This window comes from Megalops cyprinoides, chromosome 2, assembly GCF_013368585.1.
Source record: "Megalops cyprinoides isolate fMegCyp1 chromosome 2, fMegCyp1.pri, whole genome shotgun sequence".
Classification (NCBI taxonomy): domain Eukaryota; kingdom Metazoa; phylum Chordata; class Actinopteri; order Elopiformes; family Megalopidae; genus Megalops; species Megalops cyprinoides.
The window spans coordinates 17366017-17387248 of NC_050584.1; the positions used below are offsets into that span (position 1 = coordinate 17366017).

General features: G+C 44.7%; 1 protein-coding gene across 2 annotated transcripts in view; it reads right to left on the reverse strand.

Annotated features, from left to right (window-relative positions):
• Positions 1–21232, reverse strand: part of prex2 (phosphatidylinositol-3,4,5-trisphosphate-dependent Rac exchange factor 2) — a 106588-nt gene that overhangs the window by 38329 nt on the left and 47027 nt on the right. For both annotated transcript variants that reach the window (XM_036521005.1, XM_036521006.1), the window contains 12 exons: positions 19534–19609; positions 18862–18934; positions 17567–17709; positions 17016–17108; positions 15291–15439; positions 14504–14589; positions 12716–12852; positions 11747–11864; positions 10881–11065; positions 8795–8956; positions 6455–6677; positions 6140–6347 (listed from right to left, as the gene is read on the reverse strand). In XM_036521005.1, the coding sequence (XP_036376898.1) occupies positions 6140–6347; positions 6455–6677; positions 8795–8956; positions 10881–11065; positions 11747–11864; positions 12716–12852; positions 14504–14589; positions 15291–15439; positions 17016–17108; positions 17567–17709; positions 18862–18934; positions 19534–19609 (1653 nt within the window). The remainder of the gene's footprint in view (positions 1–6139; positions 6348–6454; positions 6678–8794; positions 8957–10880; positions 11066–11746; positions 11865–12715; positions 12853–14503; positions 14590–15290; positions 15440–17015; positions 17109–17566; positions 17710–18861; positions 18935–19533; positions 19610–21232) is intronic.

The window sequence follows — 21232 nt, forward strand, 5'->3', positions numbered from 1 at the left end:
ATAGCTTTTTCACCACATACAGAGAAGGAGGCCGTCGCCATCACTGCAGTGATGCGAGCCCATGTGGAAAAACAGCATGACAAATACGACCTTTCATTTCAATTCTAACAACCCCCTCAAATGTGCACTGCAAAGTTTATATTCCATAAAAAAACATGTCCTCAGCTGATTGGATACAGAACGGTAATTTCGTCAAGATGTGCGGTTCGGTGAACGCCGGAAAAGGGGGAGAGCCAAAAAAATGAAACCTGTTTGTATTTGGCTTCCGGACAACAGCTTCAAAGGTGAGAGGTCCTCATAATATTAATATCTTCAAACATGCAAAACCAGCTGTGTCAACACTGAAAACTCAACAGAAATCTGTTCCTTTCATAATATACTGAAGACATGTTTTTTAGTAGAGGCCAACTTTGAAGAAAGCTTACGCTCAAGTTTTTTTCACAGTTGTACCAACACATGGTGACACTTAAAGCCATATTTTCAATAATGCAATACTTGCTTTTTGCATGCAATCTTTTTAGACAGGAGTACGCTAACATGCCATGCCTGTTTGAATTTCCGAATCTAATTCTAATCATGTATGTGTCTTTTTTCCATTACGCAACCACTGAGCTCTCTGTGGTAAAGTGTGGCAGAGTGAATACATTTGGGAGCTAAACTACCAGCTTCATGGTTCATCCATGTTGTGATGATAGAGAATCTAGGCTCTTTTTCATTTCAAACAACCAGCCGATCAAAACCCCGTTCTCCTCTTCCAACCCTCCCCCCCCTGTATTCAGTGAACAGCAAGCTTCAAGAGCAAGCTTCTTTGAGATGCACTTGACGACCCAAACAATGCCCCTCCAATAGAGTGGCATTCCATCACCATGGAGAACAGTCAAAGCTTCTGGATTGGTCAATCCATAATCAGGAAGTCTATGTTGCAGAGGGCCTTCAAAGCACACAGTGTCAAAGAATACTTCTAGAGTACAACAATGATGACCACTGGTTTTTGAATTCATCTGCAATAACACTACTGACAGAAAGAAATTTCCAGTTCAACTCATAAACATGCCTGAACATTCTGACAGCTTTTAATGACTTTCAATGACTAATTTCTCTGTACAACAGTGCACATAAAGCATGTCTTGTGTTTTATTATTAGTTAATGAATACAGCATATTTAAACCAGATGCACTAATTGAATCTGGCCGAAGCATTTTGTGGCATTTCTGGTGGCAATAAAACCTAATTTGATACAGTCATTGGTAAACAGTTTACAACCCTGGAGCTCAAAGTCCATAGCCATGTAGTAAATTAATCATTTAAAAAGTCTACTGCCTAACAATGTAATGATCAAATTTATCACTGGAATGCCTTGACTTTTTTAAGCTCCTACAAATGAGTTGTAGGAGCCTAGGAAGAAAAATCACTCTTGACTTCAGGGAACTGAATGCATACCATCAGAAAGCACATGACATTTTTGATATTATTGTGTATCCTATCAAATACAGCATGCTGTTGGGCATAGGGTACGTCACTTATGGCTGTCAGATCGTACAAATGATTCAGAAAAGGCTGCGTTCATGCGTCCAAAACAGTGCAGTCAAAAACAGATGGTAATAACGTCACCTGATCTGACAAACTGTACAAAGTCATAGGTGGGCTTGCAAAAGCACTGCAGATCAAAAATGAATACATAGGAAATTAGTGCCATGTGGCTCAGCACATGGTGAGCCATCACACAGAGGACTTCCTGCTGCACAGGCAAGCGGTGGGTTTTCTCCAGAGATTCACTGCAGCATTGGCACATTCTCATCAGTTGGATTCCCAGAGCAGACAGATCCAATCAGAACACCAAGACTCCAGCATCTACCCCCAGAGGTGGTTCAGAGCGGTGGGGACAGCGGTAGGAACGCTCAAAGCTTCACCTTGTGGTTTACCAGAGCATGCGCCATGTCTAAACCTTGACCACTCCTCACAGTCAAGGAACATGTACAGCCAGAGAATCTTTGCTTCTTCTTACCAGTATGCTACACTGCCACCCCTAACAGACACAGTTGCCAGGGGTGGCAGTGTAGCATACTGGTAAGAAGAAGCGCTCGTAACTCAAAGGTTGCTGGTTCAGTTCCACACTGGGGCACTGCTGTTGCACCCTTGGGCCAGGTACTTAACCCAGAATTGCCACAGTAAATATCCAGCTGTATAAATGGATGACATATAGAAATTGTGAGTCGCTCTGGATAAGAGCATCTGCTAAATGGCAATAATGTAATGTAATGAGGTGGTTTTGATCATGACCAGGGTTGACCACTCCCTGCCACTCCTGACAATTCCCAGCTTCTGAAGTGTAATGAAGTTGTGACAGGCAAGCAAGTGGTCCTCAAAGTCTAAAGCCTGAATTCGGACACCTCCCAAGCTCTGAAAAGACTGGGCTAGGCTAATTTATTCCCTGTCATTTCGCTGATGCTCAACATCAGAGATAGGAAACAAACTCGCTTGCTGGGGAGAAATCCAAATGACAGCCCTGAGAGAAGTAGCAAAGCGCAGTGTTCAGCAACACTTGATGGATAAATGAGAAATATCACCAAAAGGCCGGAAAACACAGTTTGATCACTACCTCCTTGAAGTTCTGGATAAACTGCCAAAAGAGACTTCCCCATTTGCGATATGCATATTTCACACTTCTTTGAGGATTTGTTTATTGTACAGATGATACCCCTACCCCCAGAACACTGCAGTAAAATTTCAAATGCAAATGAAGGGTTTCTGTTGATCATCAGCAGATGGACTAGTGCAGCACAATCATACGGATCTGGAATTAAAATTTGGGAAGATTACGAGACGGCTGGTTATATGTTTATGCAATTTCATTAAATCCATAAAACCCAAATCTGACTGAAGTGGACAACTTGGTTGGCAAGGATACAGTAGGACTGCGAAGATGTGTAACAGATGTGATAACGCACGTCTGACAACAGTGAACTTTATCCACAGCCAGTTCAAATGTCTCTCCTCTTAAATGGCTGTTGTGATGCATGCCAACAAGTTAGGCGGCCCAACATCTATTCTGTGTCCACTGGATGTTTAATAGTTTATTTTCGTCGCACTCGTCAGTCTGGAGAGGAAGGAGCACTGACGATCACATAAAAGTGCCTTTCATGATGTGACAACTCCGATTCATCACTACATCGTTACAGTGGAACACAAGGAACAGCCAGTCCTAGCCGCTGGCCAGATATCTGGATCCAGACAGCTGCAGTGCTTTTAAATCTGAGGCCTTTATAAATGACCCATCCCTCCTTTCTGAAGAGTTCATTTGCCTCCACTCTGCTGTTCCTCAAACAATAGTGACAGAGAGAAAGTGAGATTGATACACTTCTCAGTCCATTGTGGAGTGAAGTGGCAAAGCAGGAGAGGTCACAGCAAATGAGTGGCTCCATGGCAAACTGTCCCATAATGACTGCAAGCAAAGTGATTGCTCTCTGACAAGAGTAGCTGGATGGAGCTGATCATTAACACATTCAAGTATGGACAAACAGAAGGGCCGCTATCCTTTCCTTTTCCTACCAAAGACCCCAGGGTATGTTACACTTTGTTATATTGCAATTAACAAATGTCAAGCCTTTGGTTTTTAGCAACAGACCAAAGTCATCATCACAGCCAACAGGCTGACAAACACCTCAGTAAACTTGTTCATGTATAATGCACGTTGGTTAAAATGTTTCACTTTCACACAAGCGTTTGTGTGCATGTGTTCTATTTCTTTGAAATAAGTGAAAAAAATTCCCACATGGGAAGTGAAAGACATCTGGTAAAAGGGCAATAAATCTTGGTAGAGCCACGATAAGGCTGCTGTGGCTGTATTTCAGTTGACTCTCTTGGCTGAAAATCTTTAAGAGGTGTGACATCATGTGCACAGAGCACCTTGAATGGTGTTTCTGCCTCTCCATTTAATTTTCTGGCACTTCCTGTTAGGAATCTACGTGGAGACCCCAGAGCACTGAGTTTCCTGCCAAGACTTAATGTGCTCTGAGACAATGAGACTACTGTACAAAGACAACAATGTAAAAATCATGGACAGGAAGCACCCAGTTCACTCCCCAAGACACTAGAGTAGTAACTGCTTTAACTGCACAGCCTACCATAAAGTGAAATTACAGCTGAACGGATTTTATAAATACATGCTGCTCTCAGAAAGATTTTTGAGTGAAGTGTTTTTTGCTTTAAGAAAACTAAAAAAAACTGCCTAAGCTTCTGGTGTACTTTTTTAGGGGCATTTCCATAGGGCATGCTGGAGCTCAGTCATTATTTATGACAACTGAAAATAATTTATACTGAAGTGTACAGTTCCCATCTCGCCGGATCCATGCAAAGGATGAAGACGGAGGACTAATTGATTTTGTACATCTCTCAACCGTTGTCACACTGCAAAGGCAGACGCACGTGTTCCATCCTTCCAAAATTCTATAAGACCCTGCTGACAAAACGCATGTTGAGTGGCCGAGAGCACAACGAATGCGCAGGCTTGCATTTCCCCAAAAGCAATGAATGTAGCTAACCATGTGAATTTTTACGCATCGTGGATGTATCGCTGAATAATTTATTATGCCAAATTATAGTCAACTGTCTGTTTTGTGTCCCCCCGGGATAAGCTTTAAAAGCCACATGAAAGATTCAGCCAAAACAAAGCTCTGATTTTCTTTGCACCAGTCTCCACAAACTCACAGAACTGGCAGAAGAATGACACCATATGCCTTTCAGAGGCTAATCCTATAGACAGGGATGATGTGCCAGTGCTCTGATATACGACATGAACTACATGTAAACGCTGAAGAAAAATGTCTTGCTTAAGTTGGGCCACGGAGACCTGTAGCACAGGAATTACCCAAATTACATAACTGGCCCGTACATTTTTAATGCTGCCTGTCAGAATGCATCAGCAGCAGCAGATAAGGGAAATAAACAACGCGTACATGCGAAGTGCATCCACAGCAGCTGGAGCAGCTCAAAAAGCGCAGAGGGACACAGCCGCCGGGGGGTCCCTCACCGGGGCTGCGTTGCCACACGGGGACCGTCGATCGGTGCGCAACAGCGCTCAAAACCGCATCTGTGAGGGTGGTCCTCCGACAGGCTTTCATCCATGCGGCGCTTCATTCGCACCTGATTTCGTGACGCCGGCTCACAGGCGACAGATTGAAGGCTGTGCAAAATCAAAGACGTTCTGCAGAGAGAGGCACCGCATGCTCTTATACCTTCTGCTTCCTGACACGGGGGGTGCCGATTACTCCAAACAGAAATTTTCACTTTCGCACACCGGAGTTTCTGTACTAGCCAACAAAAGAGGCAAATTACGCCAGAAGATTTGTCCCCACCGCCAGCATTTCAAAAGCTAATGCGTTTTATACAAGCAGAGCTAAAACACAACACAATGCTAATGTATTCGGTTACATTTATTCATTAACGTGCATTTGTCTTTTTGCTTAAGACCGATGTGTACATGTGGACAAGCGTGATTCTGCAGTAACAACTGAGGATATCCTTTAGATTTTCTCTATACATGAACTGAGTGAAAAGGCCAGCTTTCCTCCTGAGACTTACTTTCCACTATAAAAAAAAATAATCAATATTTAAACAAATGGTATCATTAAAGAGGCACAAGAACTTATTGATTCATCAGTCCATCAGCACCTCTGAGGAGAAAAGTGTTTTATAATGAGGTGACGGCCAAAGATTCAAAATGGAGTCAGCAGCAAAGGTAGGGACAACTGATTCAATTAATTAGCTTCATAATGTAATTTTGAGCACTGCTTATAATTACAGATACATATCTTTTTTGAAGCAGATTACAAATCATAATGGTAATTTTTTCAACACAGTGGCTCCATCAGGCTATTATTAACACAAGGTCATGTATAATGGGTCTCTGTCCCCAATATTCCAAATAAAATTTCTCATAACATGGAATTCATCACCTGGTGCTTTACAAGAATTAGTTTAGTTTCTTACCTATTCCAGAGATGTACCTGAAAGTATTGGGCCCCCAGATTTTGTCTATCATTCTTATAATCCATGTCAGGGTAATTTTTGCTACACAGTACATCCCCCTCTGGAGGGGGCTCAGATAAAATGAATCAGCATGTAACTGGGCTGTACTCACTCGTGGATCTGAGCAGCGTAGCACTCCATCTCCTTGACCACGGTGGTGAGCTTGCTGAGCAGCTTCTGGTAGGCGTCCAGGGTGAGCAGGTCGTCCTCACGCAGCAGGAAGCGCAGGCCGTGGCCCTCCGTGCGGCCCAGGCTGTGGCCGGAGGGGGCGGCCATGCTGGTGATGGTGTGCTGGACGTACACCATGGGGCTCAGCTTGGCTATAAAACACAGGAGGACGTCACAGAGCTGCCGGTCACACGTGTCACGTGCAAAGGTTCGTCTGCGCTGCAGCCACTCCCGCCACCTCACGGGCCTGGAAGCTCACCTTGATCCGAGTTCCTGCCGGCCTTCTCCAGGATGGAGTTCTTGCGGCTGTCCAGCTGCACGCCAAAGGCGCTGCCCAGGGACGTGGTGGTTTTGGGGTAGGACACCTCCATCACGTTAATGTGGCAGTTGGTGGGGCAGAAGTCGCTGCTGTGCAGCGGAGACACCTTGGTCTTGGCCTGTTTGAAGGTGGGCCACGCCCTGTTCTTCAGCACCCGTGAAAACTGAGGGCAGAGGCACGGGCTGCTTAGCATTCAACCGGGTTCACATTTCCACACTGCTCACCTCATTTCCATGTATTCTTATCACCTCCCTTGACTGATTGCTCATGCAGGCTCTGCTTAACGCCTCAGGTAGCCTAATCCCACCTGCGCACTACACTGCAGAAGCTCCGTGCTGTGATGTTGATGGCCGATACCTGACATCCATCAACCAGCCCCTCGCTGACACACTGGCATGGTTTATATTCACCTGTGCACATTACAGGCAGAGGACTGAGCAAATCCATGCCAGGTTAAGTTTATTCACACCAAAGCACAAGAGCCATTTCCAAGCATTCAAAAATATGCTGAATATAAATGCATGCAACACTTTTACAAGCACATGGTTTCAATATCAGATCTTAACCCCCCATTTCAACTTGAAAAATTACAGAGCATTCCTCTGTACAATTTTAAATATGTAATTGCTAAAGTGGTTTTATTAGCCTGGCCCAGTTTACACAAGTTTATTTCAGAGAAAGAATCCACAATCAAAGCATTAATCAATATTTCTAATAATCCTGATTCCCTGGATTGTAAACACCTGGCTTCCAGGCAAGTTTTTGACTGCAGTTTTCCAATAAAAACATGCCTTTCGGTAGTACTGTAAAACTGACAAAACTTAATTTCCAGCACATTCTTCACTTCCAGTTAATTTCACCATGGGTTAAATGCCACATAATAAAAAATTAATGGTGACGGTTTGTATTTGGGTGATCAACTTGAACACAAACACAAAAAAATGGCTCGGCATCAGATCTGCTTCTCAGACCTGCGCGTTTCCGTTCTGCGCGAGTCCTCTCTCTGGCTGTGGGACCGCACGCACCGTATGGTCCACAGCTGGTCTGAACGCTGGTTAAGTCTCCCTGGAAATCTTAGCTCCTCACATTCCGGACTGTCCCACAGTCACAGAGGACCTCACCCTCCGGGTCTTTCTGCACTCTCCTGGGACCCCCCACGGAATGCAACAGGAGGGAAATTATGCAACAGGACTGGATGTTCAGACCTATTTTTATCCAGCGAAGGGACCGATAATGAATCCAGCATTGAATCAACCGTTGAGTCAAGGTACATGCACAGAAAGGGGGAGGCTTGCCCCAAATATTTTTCTCCAAATAAAGTCAGCTGACAAAATCCAGGACTACATTTTCTTAACAGGCATTTCCTTTACAGATGTCTTAATTATGAACATTGCCGACAATATCTCAGTTTCTTAGCCTGTTAATTTGAAATATTTGTGGCAGATCAGTAAAAGCAAAAGGCTGGAATATATAGGGCACCGCACTATAAAACAGATACCGAAGCTTTAGAAAAGGTTCAAAGAAGGGCAACTAAATTAGTTCCTGGCATGAAATATAAATGCTATGAGGAAAGACTCAAGTTACTTAACCTATTTAGATTAAACGAGAGGAGGCTTAGGGGTGATTTAATTGAGGTATTTAAATGTATAAAAGGAATCAATAAGGTTAACTATAATAGATTCTTTAGGGTGAGTTCAGTCTGTAAAACAAGAGGACATAAATGGAAACTAGTTAAGAGTAAGTTCTGCACTGATGTAAGGAAATATTATTTTACACAAAGAGTTATCAATACATGGAATAGGTTGCCAGGTCATGTAGTTGAGGCAGAGACCCTTGCTGTGTTCAAGTCTAGACTTGATGCAGTTTTGGATACTCTTTAATTAAGAAATGGCGAGCTTAGTTGGGCCGAATGGCCTGTTCTCGTCATCATATGTTCTTATGTTCTTATGTTCTTCTTATTAATTTGAGGGACTGGAGATTTGAATATGCAGACATGAATTAACCCTTTGCATGCATATATTGATTAAGATATGCATTTGTTGTGGAATGAGAATCTCTATGCCTGAATTCCACAGATGCTTCTACAGTAAATCACTAAAACAGAAATTTTATTATTCTGATGTTGTAGTAAATATTGCTAAATATGTACATATATTGTAAGAATTAAAAGCAATAATTTTCCTTACACATAGTTAAATCTCTTGTAGTAACTGCTCTACTGTAGAAGAACAAACCAGGACATCTTTGGCTATTAAACTGTGGCTAAAGGCCACCGCGTACCTTCCTGTAGTTAGTGATTCGGCGGCTGATGTGCTCCAGCCTCTCTCCGCACATAGCGGTGAACTTGGTCTGCAGGTCCTCTGGTATGACATCAGCGCTGGAGCTCAACCTGGCGCAGGTCTGCACCAGCTGGTCGTCATTCCTCGCCAGTGCCTCCAGGACCTGGGTGAGCAGATCCGCCCAACACGTTCAGCATCCAATCGAAACCCAATACTTAAACATAGCCCTACGGGAGGCCGCTGACAAAACAGTCAGAGTCTATGGCTTAAGTTGTGACGATCTGACAAAAATAGTCACCTGAGCTGTAAACCCCAGCTAAAAAAGCACCCTGAACAAAGATCCATTGATTACAGTTATACTATTATTATAGTAAAACATATACGTCTACCTACAGACATGTATCAAATTCACTGCATCAGTGACACACCAAATAAATGCAAGGCAGATTTACAAATGGTTGGTGCATTCACACACAAGCACACATACTTCCTATAGCCTTTTTGAGATACCACTTTCGGCATCACAGCCCGATGGAACAGAGCACCAACCTTTTCATGAGGATTTAAATCCACACCATCTTACTGTATGTTTGGCAGTTAGAACACAAAAATCATAACTCTGGAGTCAGTCAACAGTAAGGCCAGGGACACTCGATATGAGGGCTGAGCCGCCGTTAAGAGAATATAACCGGAGGAGGTATTTGACAAGACACCCACAGAGGAAGTGCAGAGAGGAGGATATTAAAGAGCAGGGTGAGACGAGACCAGTTTAAAACAACACACCAGCTTGAGAGACATTAAACAAATCTTCATACAGTTCTCAAAGGAAAACACTACACATTTGAGGCAGATGTTTGCAATGACACAGAAATTGTTTTCAGTTTAGAGATTTTACACATAGGACTTTTTTATTATATGAAGCAAATCAAACAGTTTTGGCTTTATTGTTTCAACTTTAGCTATGAGACTTCGCTTGAAGCAGAGATTCTTATTGTTTTGCAGTAATTGCTCTGTTCCCATTCGAATTAAATGGAAACGACATAAATAAATGCCCACTATGTGATCTAAACCCCCTACCCATATGACTGAATCTGTGATACATGGGAGACACCAGGACAATACCAAATATATGATGCAATTGGAACAATTGAGACTACATGCTACTTTTATAAAGCAATTTCAGGTACATACAAAAGAGGTGCAGTACTCAGCTGGCTATTAATTTTTACTAAAATCAATCATCAAATCAATATCAATAAAACTCCACAGGATGGAAACATAAAACATTGCTTTTCACCTTCACGAAATGTCTCTCACTACACCGCATATTAGAGAGCCACTGTAACTTCAGACATAGTAAACACAGAGGATTGCGCAGTTCACAAAGTCACAATCAATACCAGCCACCATCAAAACCCTCAGTTACAGCAGCAGGCAAGTTGGGTATATCATCACAGCAAGCAGTGCTTTTTGCTCTCTGTATCAGCTAGAAACAGCTGATTGAGATTGATCTACACTCAAGCTTTTAACAAGGACTCCTGCTGTCTCAAAAAAAAAGCTATTATGCTTCCATGACCCGTCTGCATTGTACTGATGGGTGTCAAGATTGGTTGCTAAAAGCAGTCGACTACACTATCGCCAGTCTTCTTAGCCTTCTTATATTGTGAACACAAATGGGAACATTTGGAAACAAGTTTCTTTTCTGACAACAGCAACAGCACACAGTCGATAGTGCAAAAGCTTTTTACGCTGACACAAAATGTTAGTAATGGTGACAAACGTATTCCTGGATCCAAGGTGTCTATGCTCTCTGTGGTAGTTAAAGTAAATATCACTCTGGACAGTCTTTCAAAATGTGAGAACACATACAAGACCCAGACTTAGACCTTAATGGGACAAATGCTACATTAACATTCCACAAGTACTCATTAAGGCCCTGAAGGTATCTCTGTGGTGATGTGGGTCAGACAGCCTGTTGGACTGTAGCTCATTCCCTCATACTAGTACAGCCTCCCGTATTGCATCATCCGCCATTGCAATTCCCTCCCCTGTACCATGCCACCATATTAGGGCATATGTGGCATTACCTTGGCAGTCAGACTGAAGAAGCCCTTGGGCTCCACCATCTTCTCCAACACGTGGCACTTGATCCCAGCTGTGCTGTCGTACTCGTACACCACGCCGTACTCCAGGTGAACGTTGTCCACTGTCAGGCTCACGTGGTCTTTCTTCCCGTCGATGATGGCGATGGTGTTAAACTTGTCCATCACCTCTGAAAGACAGGGACAAATAAATCCGTTTGAGAGACAGCGGCCATGGACAAAAACACATGGGCAACCACACACATTCCAGATGTTGCAGTGAGTTCAGTTTTGGACAAAGTTTTCCATGAGGGTTGAGCAAGAGCATTCCTTATCTTTGCGACACGCTATCTGACTTGCTTAGCTCATCTCTTGTGGTGTGAATAAAGCCCAATAAAGTCTCCTTATCCTAAAACCAGAAAAATCAACCCGTGCTTGGTGATAATTGACAACGGGGAAAAATGCTTTAGCTTGTGTGAATTCCAAGATGGACTGTAACTTATCAGGAGTAGATTGTTTTGTGGCAGTTTGCCGTCTCCCGTTGTCAGTGATGAGCGGATCCAAGCGCATTAAGTTCACCCGTCCCATAAAACTCTGACGAGTTGATAAGCCAATAAATCCACTGCAAGGAATTTACAATAACACAAATAACCACTTATATCTTTGGGGGATTATAAATTGTAGAAGACTGAATTAATGCTAGATGAGCCGAACAAAGCGTGACGCCTCTGATTCAAACAGACGCCAGATGAAACTACCGGCGTGAAACCGTCTGCCGTGACAGGAGACAAACAGGCCTATTCTCAGACAATCACACAAGGTGCTGCCACAGAGACAGCGAGGCACAGTGGCAGCTTGTGTCCCAGCTGTACCTTCCACTTTACACTCGAACACGTCCCCGTTCTCCTCTGCAGAGGGCGTCTGGTTGGCTTTCTGATGGTCCTCCTGGGCGCTCTCACTGTTGTTGTACACCCACTTTATTGAATCTTGCTGAAATGAGGATAAACAAAAGATCAATGGAAAGCCAGCCACTATGGCCTGAGGATGCATTCAAATGACGCCGCAGATTGCATTGTCCTTTTCACACACTTAACAGACCGAAAAGAAAGCAGACTCAAATAATCAAGCTGTTTTCATTCAGAGTAGAAACTTCATATTTTATGGTTGAACTCAACATGTAGCAAACACTGCCAGACATTATGTTAGAGAGGTATAATGCATTTGGACAGATATGAATATCTAGCACACACACACACACACACACACACACACACATTCACTCACATGAAATGAGGCTCATCTTTAAGGGCGAGACTGAAAACCCACACCAATCCCCTTCCACCCGCAAGCGCCCCACACAGCTCCTCCAGAGCGACGTCGCCCTCGCAAGGGCCTCCAGCCACCTCCTCCCCTCGCTGCCTCCTGCCAGCTAGCCCACAAAACGTCTCCGCCGTCGGAACAGCATGCCGCTCTCCCTCTGCTCTGTGGCTGACCGCAGCCCCCCCCCCGAGGCAGGGTGTGCCTCCCTGGCCGGGCCTGATCAAAACCAGAGCGGAGCACCGGCGCTGAGCCATGCAGCCTGCTATTAGGCCACGACCTGGGCTGGGCCTGGCACCTCCAGCAATTACTGCCATTACACCGCTGCTGCTGAGGCACGCACTGCACCCCCTGCCTCCTGGAAGAGTCGTCCCCTTGAGACCGGGGGTCAGCGGTGGTGGAGCCAAGGTTGTAAATACCTCTGTGCATCAATCCAAGAAGGCGTGCAGGCCCCACGCTGGAGTCCCCGACCCCGCAACCCCCCCCCCCACACACACACACACACAGCGGCCGGCAGGCCTCACCTGCGTGGGTCGGCGGTATTTCCGGCAGGCCGTCACGTGAGCGATGACGCTGGCGTGGCTCTCCTTGCTAACGTTGATCCCGTTGACCTTGATGATGCACTGTCCCGGGTGGAGGCCGGCAACGGCCGCCACAGTGCCTGCAGGAAGCACAGGGGGGGTGTGGTGATGTCATTGTCATTGTTTGCCATACATTACAGTCTCTTTCCAATGAGGAGGAGGGAAAATCACTGGAAATAGGCATTTAAAAAAAAAATATACACAGCCTGAATCTGTTGATGTTTACAAACAGTGCTGCAAAGAGCATACTGTATTAGTCAGTAATAATGGGCTCAGACCACAAGCATGTAGAATGCAGAATACTTTTGGTCAGCTGGGGTCAAACGGCATCATGCACAGTGAATTGAACATAACAACCATATAAGCATACACATATTTCGATAAACAACCTCCTCATTCAAGCTCATATAAATGATTAGGATGGACAACAAGAATGCACCAAACCAGGGAGCTTTCTGTCCTGGCAGCTCCACAAGAAGGTAAAAACAACACAGTGATCCTGGAAGCTGTTTATCTGGTAGTTATTTTCTGCTGCTATCAGGGATGTGGTTCAGACCAAGGAGTACTTCAAGGTTCAGAGCTATCACAAAGAAGCGCCTTACAGACTAAATACTTTCCGTTTGTTTCTACTATCTTTTAAATATAAACACATAACACACTGGTTTGAGTAACTCCCAGAATGAAAACTAACATTGCGCGTCTCTGTAAAAGTTCTTCAGCTGCCTAATCACATTTCACAGTCTGACTGAAATAAAACCCTTACACCGCACTTTTCCTATAACCTTTCCTATTTCATAGCAGAAACAGCCCGGGCAACTGACAGTACAATAAAATCTAATTCTGAAAGCAGCTGCTGCATTTCAGCTCTATGGAGCCAACACTAGTTCATCCTTTCAGCTGCACTCCACAGCATTGCTACTAAAATACGGAAACGCAAAAGAAATATTACACTGACTCTGCCAATCGTAATGTGCCAAAAAAAAAAATTAAAAATCACCTCAGTGTAGGGAAAACAGTCAGTGTCTGGTAATTGCCAAAATAATTCTAGCAAAATGAAGCCAAGGATGGGTCTAAAAAATGGGCCTGAAAAAAAATTAATAAATAAAAACAAAGGGCTATGGAAAGCCAGGAACTCGAGAGAGAGCTCAACAGAATTCCCAAACATGTTACAGAATGGCAGAGCCAGTCAATATCAGCACTGATGAAGGGTCTTGTATTGCGTGTCACTGGGGGATAAAGGAATGAGCCTCTAGGCCAGCATCCTCCCTGTTGAAAGAGCTGGCAGATCCCCCTGCACCGGGCATGTGGCCGCTGCCTGGCAGGCTCCAGTTAAAACCCACCCCCACCCCCCACCAGCCAGGACAAAGTCATAAACCGCACTTCAGCGCTGAAGAGATGAGCACACTCCCTATTTCTATCCCTGATTGAAAAGCATACCACCTTCAAAACAAGAGAGAATCCAATTTCCACAGCCAACAAAGTATAGCACAAGCCGACCTAGCTTTACAGCCCCTCCACATCCCGAGCTGTTGATACTGATGCTTTTAAGGGCCATAGAGTCACGCACAGGCACAACTCTCAGCCCACAATGCACTTCTCTCAGCAGCCTGAAGCCAGGGCTTCACCTATAGGCACAGCTGCAGCACAGCTGTCCCGCAGGGGCCTCGTGGAAGGAGGCGGAAGAAGCCGTATCCCGGGGGAGTGGACCTCCCACTGATCCGGGATCCTTACCTCTGCCAACGGCATGCACCACAGACGGGCCGAAGCCCCTGATCTGGAAGCCCAGGCCATCCGCTGAGTCTGGGATCTTCACCGTCCTGGAGCAGCAACGCAGGGAGGCAGACAGACAGACAGACAGACATATACAGACCATCACTCTCTGCCCCAGCAATGTCGACAGAGAGGGCCCTTTCTGTAAATAATGACTACAGGACACAAGTTAACCACCGCAAAGCATCTGTCTGACATTTTCTCAACAAGGGAAATGAAACGGCTCCATTTTGCACCTAACAGGCCAGATTCATGTGGGCGAAACCAGCCAGAGACATGTTGTTTACTTTTAGCGTCCTGTGAATGCAAGGTGCACAGATGTAAAGTAAGCACTGGATTTCCAAAGCTAAACCAAATCGCTGCTTAAAAGTGTGGAATGCGCTGAAGTGCACCGAGGCATGTCCCCTTCAGGCAGACAGGACGGAATGGGAGAGGCCTGGGATGAGAACGCAGAAGTTTACGCCAGATGAAGGAGTCTCACTGCTGCATCCGATATCACACGCACGCACACATACATACACCGACACACACATTTTATATACAGACACACACAGAGATACACAGATAGACACACACGCACACACACACACACACACACGCACACACACACACAGATACACACAGACACACACACACACATACACAGACACACACACACACATACACAGACACACACACACACACACACACACAGACACACACACACAGACACACACACACACACACACACACACACCCTCAGACTCACTCTCTGGGCTTAGTGCTGACCAGGACCCTGAGGGGCCCCCCACTGTTAAAGCACTGCCTGAGGAAACACTCCACTTCCTGGAAGGGCCGCAGGAAGAGCAGGTCCCCATTGATGGCGAACAGTTTCTTCCCCACCTCCAAGCCAGCCATCTGGAGAAAGCGCACAGAGGGGTTAGGATAACATCGCTGCAGCATGAACGCAGCAACACATCTGAAGTCAAAGATAAAGTCCTGCTTGTTCTCCAGTGGGGATTTCATCACTGGGGCTGAATAAACTGTAGCATACTGAGCATAGTTGACCATGCCTCTGTGCTGAATATTACTCTGTTTATCCGAGTGAATTTTTTGAAAATAGCGTGCATGGCTCTGCATATGAAATGCAGCACATTATGTTGTGAGACAAATGTAATATATTGCTTGTCGCACTTAGCTCCCATTGCAATTATCCCACTGCACCTGAGGTGAATTGGAGGTATACAGCTACAGCTTGTCTTCCATTATGCATCTTGCCTCAAAGAACGCAAATGTGTGTCCTTCTATTTCTGAATCACTGTTAAGAATATGAATTTGAGCTTTAACTGAAACTTTATTTGTCGCCTCTCTGACAGTCATTACATTTTAACAATCCTATCTGACATCGGTTATGAACCACAGTTACTAATCCCAATTTTATTTTTTGACTCATATGAAACACTGCTTTTAGTCCCGCTATAACCTTCCCATAAATCTTGCAATTTACAAATTCTCCTCCATTCCACAGAAGATGGCCCATTATTATAAGGCAAAATAGTTTTGTGACTCCGCATCCAATCAAAGGAACTAACCCAGCCTTTCTAACTCAGACAGCAAGATTTTATGAAAGCAGCCTTTAAGTGAATGCACAACTGGGTCATATTGCATATTTTACAGCACAAAATTTCAGATGCATACATACATACACAAAAAGTCTTCCTGTATGCCTGAGGCTATCCTAAAGATAGTGCAACGTTTTTGTGGATACTGTTAGGACTGATTAAATATCCCTTGGCTTAACTTCTGTCATATACTGTATCTATCAAATGAATCAGTGACAGTAGATAAAGGAAATGTGAATATAAAGGCTTTTGCACCCTTTCAGCTTCAATAAATGTCACCTGTGTAAATCAGCAGTGTTGACCACTCCGGGTTCAAAGTCTTCTGCTCCATCAGAGCTGTTTTATCACTCAGTCTTGATGGTATGATAGACTGACTGGTATAGCACAATGACCTCAGATTCAGGCTGACCGCACCGCTTGCTGACTTTAATAGATGGCGTGCCCTTCAGTGACAACGCAGATCACAGCAAAGGAGACATTCTTGTCTCCTCCAGCGCTCATGTTTAGGCCTCCCTTCAGCCTCCTTTCTGCAGAAAGCAATAAAATCACTGCACTGGGAGGCCCCGCTTCCACTGTAAGACCCAAACCCGAAACCCGTCCCAGCTGTGCCTGGGTCGCGTGCCTCTGTCCAAATGTCCCTCAGATGTTATGAGTACAGATGCACACAAATACCCTTTACATACACAGACTCCCTGTCTCTGGCACGGCAATAAACAGAGACACCCAAAGAAGAGGTAAACACCAGCAAACACCAGAATTTAGCAAGCCTGTCTGTTTACATTGGGTGCGTTGAGCCGTGGATAGCATGGTTAGCGTCCGACTCCACTTACAAAAGAAAGAAACATTAAAAGCATGACAGAGGGCTCCTTTACCTCTGCGTATGACCCCTTCTCCACTGACTTGATCATGGGAACTCTGTTTCGGTCTTCAAGAGTGAAGCCACAGCCTCCATCGCTGGGCCTTATCTGTGGGATGGTAGAAATCGTAATGAAGCAGACAAATAAGACCATTTACTGAAGTCTCAAAGAATCTGCACACACAGCATTATGGCATATTTGTCGCTCCAGTGAACATAGGCAGGACTGGAGGGCTATACTGTGTTATACTGTGGTATTTTTATATACTGATTTAGGCTTCATTGTTTACTGGAAAGTCATGCAAATTTTCATTTTTGACAAGTCACTCAAGCGTACTGGCAAAACTCACTTGACATCAAAATAAAAAGGTTGCCTTAGGGGACTCAAACAGACTTTGAATCATTTGAAGGATTGGAACTGGAGGAAGTGGACCCATCATTACCGAGGTATGGCATGTGCTACACTCAGTCGGCATTACTTGTCCCACCCTATGTCACAGGAGCTCAGAAGGCCAGGCCCATTGTATGTGCAATCAACAGCATGTAATGAAGTGTGGTGTCTCTCACCAGCAGGGACTTTGCGATGACATTTTCCACTATTTTCAGATCGTGCTTCATGGGCTTGTGCTTGGTGTTTGATCCTTCCATCTCCTCGTCGGCGAAGAAGCGGAACAAAAGAGGCTCGTCCTTGAATTCGCTCTTTTCCAGCACTGTGAGTACAAGGTTTAGAGACAATTAATCCCCTCTAAAGTAGACTTTTCAAGCAGCTCCGCTGTCTGAAATGTACCTCACCGCACACTCCTTTGCCCTACTTCATCATAATTTGAGCTGTTGCCTTGAATTGTTTCATTGTATTCTCATGGCCTATGCTGACCCTTTCGAACAAACTTCATAAAACGACTGTCTACCTTCGGAGATAATAATTCAGGTCTCAGAACAATGATAATACACGAACGCTTTGCTGAAAGAAAAACTTTAGAGTCAAAGGTGCTGCAAATGAAAGGCGTGAATGCGTCTGTGAAAGATAAAAGTGCAAGTGGCACAGAGAAGTTTTTCTGCACACAGAGCACTGGGCATTAAGAGGGGTCTCACTGCTGTGGGAGACCTGCCATTTGCATGGTAAGAGGGAGCTGAGAAAGGACCTGGATAGGATTTAAATCCGTCTCCACGGTAACGCAAGACTAAAACTGAGTCCCACCACTTTAAAGCACAAAAATACCCCCCACATACCCCTTTAAAAAAAAAAAGTACCAGAGTTTTTTCAAATGTTCTTTGATTTTAACCAGCAGGATCTGATAATTAACGGACAAACAAAGAAGCCAAATAACTTCGGCATGGGTTCTGAAATCACGTTTTGAAGATTGGATCATTATGGTACTTTTCGCTTCATACATTTCCCTGGGATTTGTTGTGCATGCAGTTTGGGGCGCTGACATCATGAGTATAATGAGAGATGGGACGTGGCTCAGACACGCATGATGTGAACTTTGGCAGCTGCAGACGAGGCTTTTAAAAGAAGCTGGAACTCCATAAACGACTGGTAACTATGACAACTGACCACTCTCGCTTGGAATGACAAACATCCATTCATTTGCCAATGCAAACAATGCAATACAAACCGTGCGTACCCTTAACTTGATCTCACACTCACACAATGTTAATAAACAAAGTAACCGGAATGTGGGAGTCCATTTCTCTGACACGGGCGTTTGTCATGGTAGCGTTTATATCACAGAACACGAAGTTGGCATGTGTCAAACCCACTTATGCTTTATGGCAAATGAAAGTTTAAGTCATGGAAGGTGAGGTAATGAGCTCCTATGCTAAGAGACAGCATGCGTTGTTGGGAGAACTGTCCATACCGTGGTGCATGAATCCGTTGTCGCAGAGCTCAACCCCCAAAATCAGGGCCTCCTCTCTCGTTCGGCAGTCGCCCTAAAAAAGAGAGCTCAGAGTGTGACCAACAGCATCACGTGAGGCAGCCGCAACGCTGCAGTCACACCCTTGCTTTGTTCCCCAGTCCAAAAAGGCTAAACCCAACTATAGGACTGCCATATTTTACCAACAAAGTGTATACTTCCAAAACCACAGAGTGATGAAGTCTAACACATTACACAACCCACTTAGCAGCATAAATTGGAAGAGGGAACATTTCTGGCACTAGAATACAACCCAATTGTTACTTATGCCATTAGGCTACTAGCCTTTAAATGCGTCTATTATTCCATATGCCTCTGAGCCTCACGTCAAGCACAATAAAGATCTGACGTCTAATTAAGGCAAGAAAATCTCTCCTGTTGGGCTTTTCTTTGTGGAAACTGAAATATTGTAGCTGGTTTGCAGTTTATCGTTTCAGTCTGTTTCCTCCTCCACATATTTGAAATGACCGGGCTGTTTAGAAAACAGCCCCTTCCCTCTTCCTTTCTTTCATCTATTCCCATTTCCTGGAGAGGAAATGTGTTTTCAATATGCACACACGCTATAAAAAAATAAAACTCTCAAAACAAACACAACTAATGTCATGACGGTCTCACCTGCGCAATGAGCCAGTCTATCAACTTGTTGGCCATCACCACAGATTTGTAAGTTCTCAGATGGTAGTCTTTATCCCTGCATTGATATTAAGCAAAACAAAAATGGTTGTGGTGTCAAAACAATCATAGCCATTACTGAACTTGAGCTGAGGATACAACAGGCTGACCTCTGACCCCTGGCCATTATCTCACCCACATGAATAGCCCCAGCGGAGCGCAGTCTTAAAGAGCCTTTCCTGTCTTTAGTGTCAGGATAGACATAAATTATATTGATGCTAAAAGATACAAGTAGGTCACCCTAAAACAATTCCCTCTATGTTGATAATGTGTGTGTGTGTCTGTGTGTGTGTGTGTGTGTGTGTGTGCATTTATATATGTACCTTAACCGGCAAATCATATTTTTTTCTGTTTTTGTTAGTTTGTTTTTAGTCCGTAAGTGACCTAAAGCACACAACTTGGTGGGATGTTAAGCAAATATGTACATAGCATGCTTAGTAGGAATATGAGTTTCATCCAGTTATTTTTGTAGGGTTAAGAATCACAACTTGTGTTATTCTTTGATATAATACATAACAAATATGACTGACAAAATGACAAAAATGATGCTGAAACAGCAAGTCACAGCTTTGCAATAATTATATGTGTAAGCCACTGTTTTCTGTTTTTCCAGATTCATTCAAATTTTGAAAAAACTATGTGTCACAATTACATTCACTTGTGTTCCCATGGTTTACATCAGTCACCAGCACCTTCATTGCACCTGGGCAGCAGAGCGCTCCTGAGAGAACCATGCCTTCATCTGGCTCAGGGGTGAGTGGCTTTATCAGTCCGCTTGTGTGTCCTTGTGTTCTTTTCACCCCGCTCTATTTGCTGCTTGTGCCAGACCCCTGGAATTTACTATGAAATGGAGCACTCATTTTCCCATGACCACGGGGTCTCCTGAGGGACACTCGCTCGGGCGGGAACGCCGGAAAGTCCAGGCCGCTACAGCCCACACTCCGACAGCCCTGCCCCCCAAAACATGCCAAACCCGGTCTCGTCCGTTTGCAGTCGACACGCCGCGAGAGAGCGTACATCTGTTTCTTTTGTTTAAGAGCCTCATTTCATCACCAACGCAGTCCCCTGATGTGTCCCCTCATGTGCCCCTGGGATCAATGAACACCTTTTCTTTCACACCACTGCACCCACCGCAAACACCTTCATACATCAGCAAGTAATAAGGTTTTTTAACAGGGCTCGATAAAAATAAACACTTAGACTGAACAGAGGCAGAGGATACGGGAACTCTAAGTTGGGTGTTTCAACTGATGTTTCCTTGCAGCCCACAGCGTCAAAGTCACAAGTTGAGAGCGCTTGCTCATGCTGCCTCACTGACTGCTCGGTCTGAAAGGCACACTGTTATTCCAGCCTATCAGAGAGGAAGTTGCGGCTGGGCCACAGAGGCTGTCGGGAGTGAAAAATGAGGGGTAAACAGCAGCCCACCGGGCGGCCATCTGCCCGAGAGCAGCTCTGTGCAGTCTGAGAGGGAGGGTGACTGAAGGTCAGCGCCGAGCTTCTGTCTGCTTTCAGCCCTCGGGCGTGCAGGTACCGCAGGGATCAGGCCAGAATGCTGCATCACTGTTTCACCTCGCCGTGCCGCATGGCATTCTCCACAGCATATAAGCCATGACACAGATACAGCTCCCGGCTTTTGTCTGAA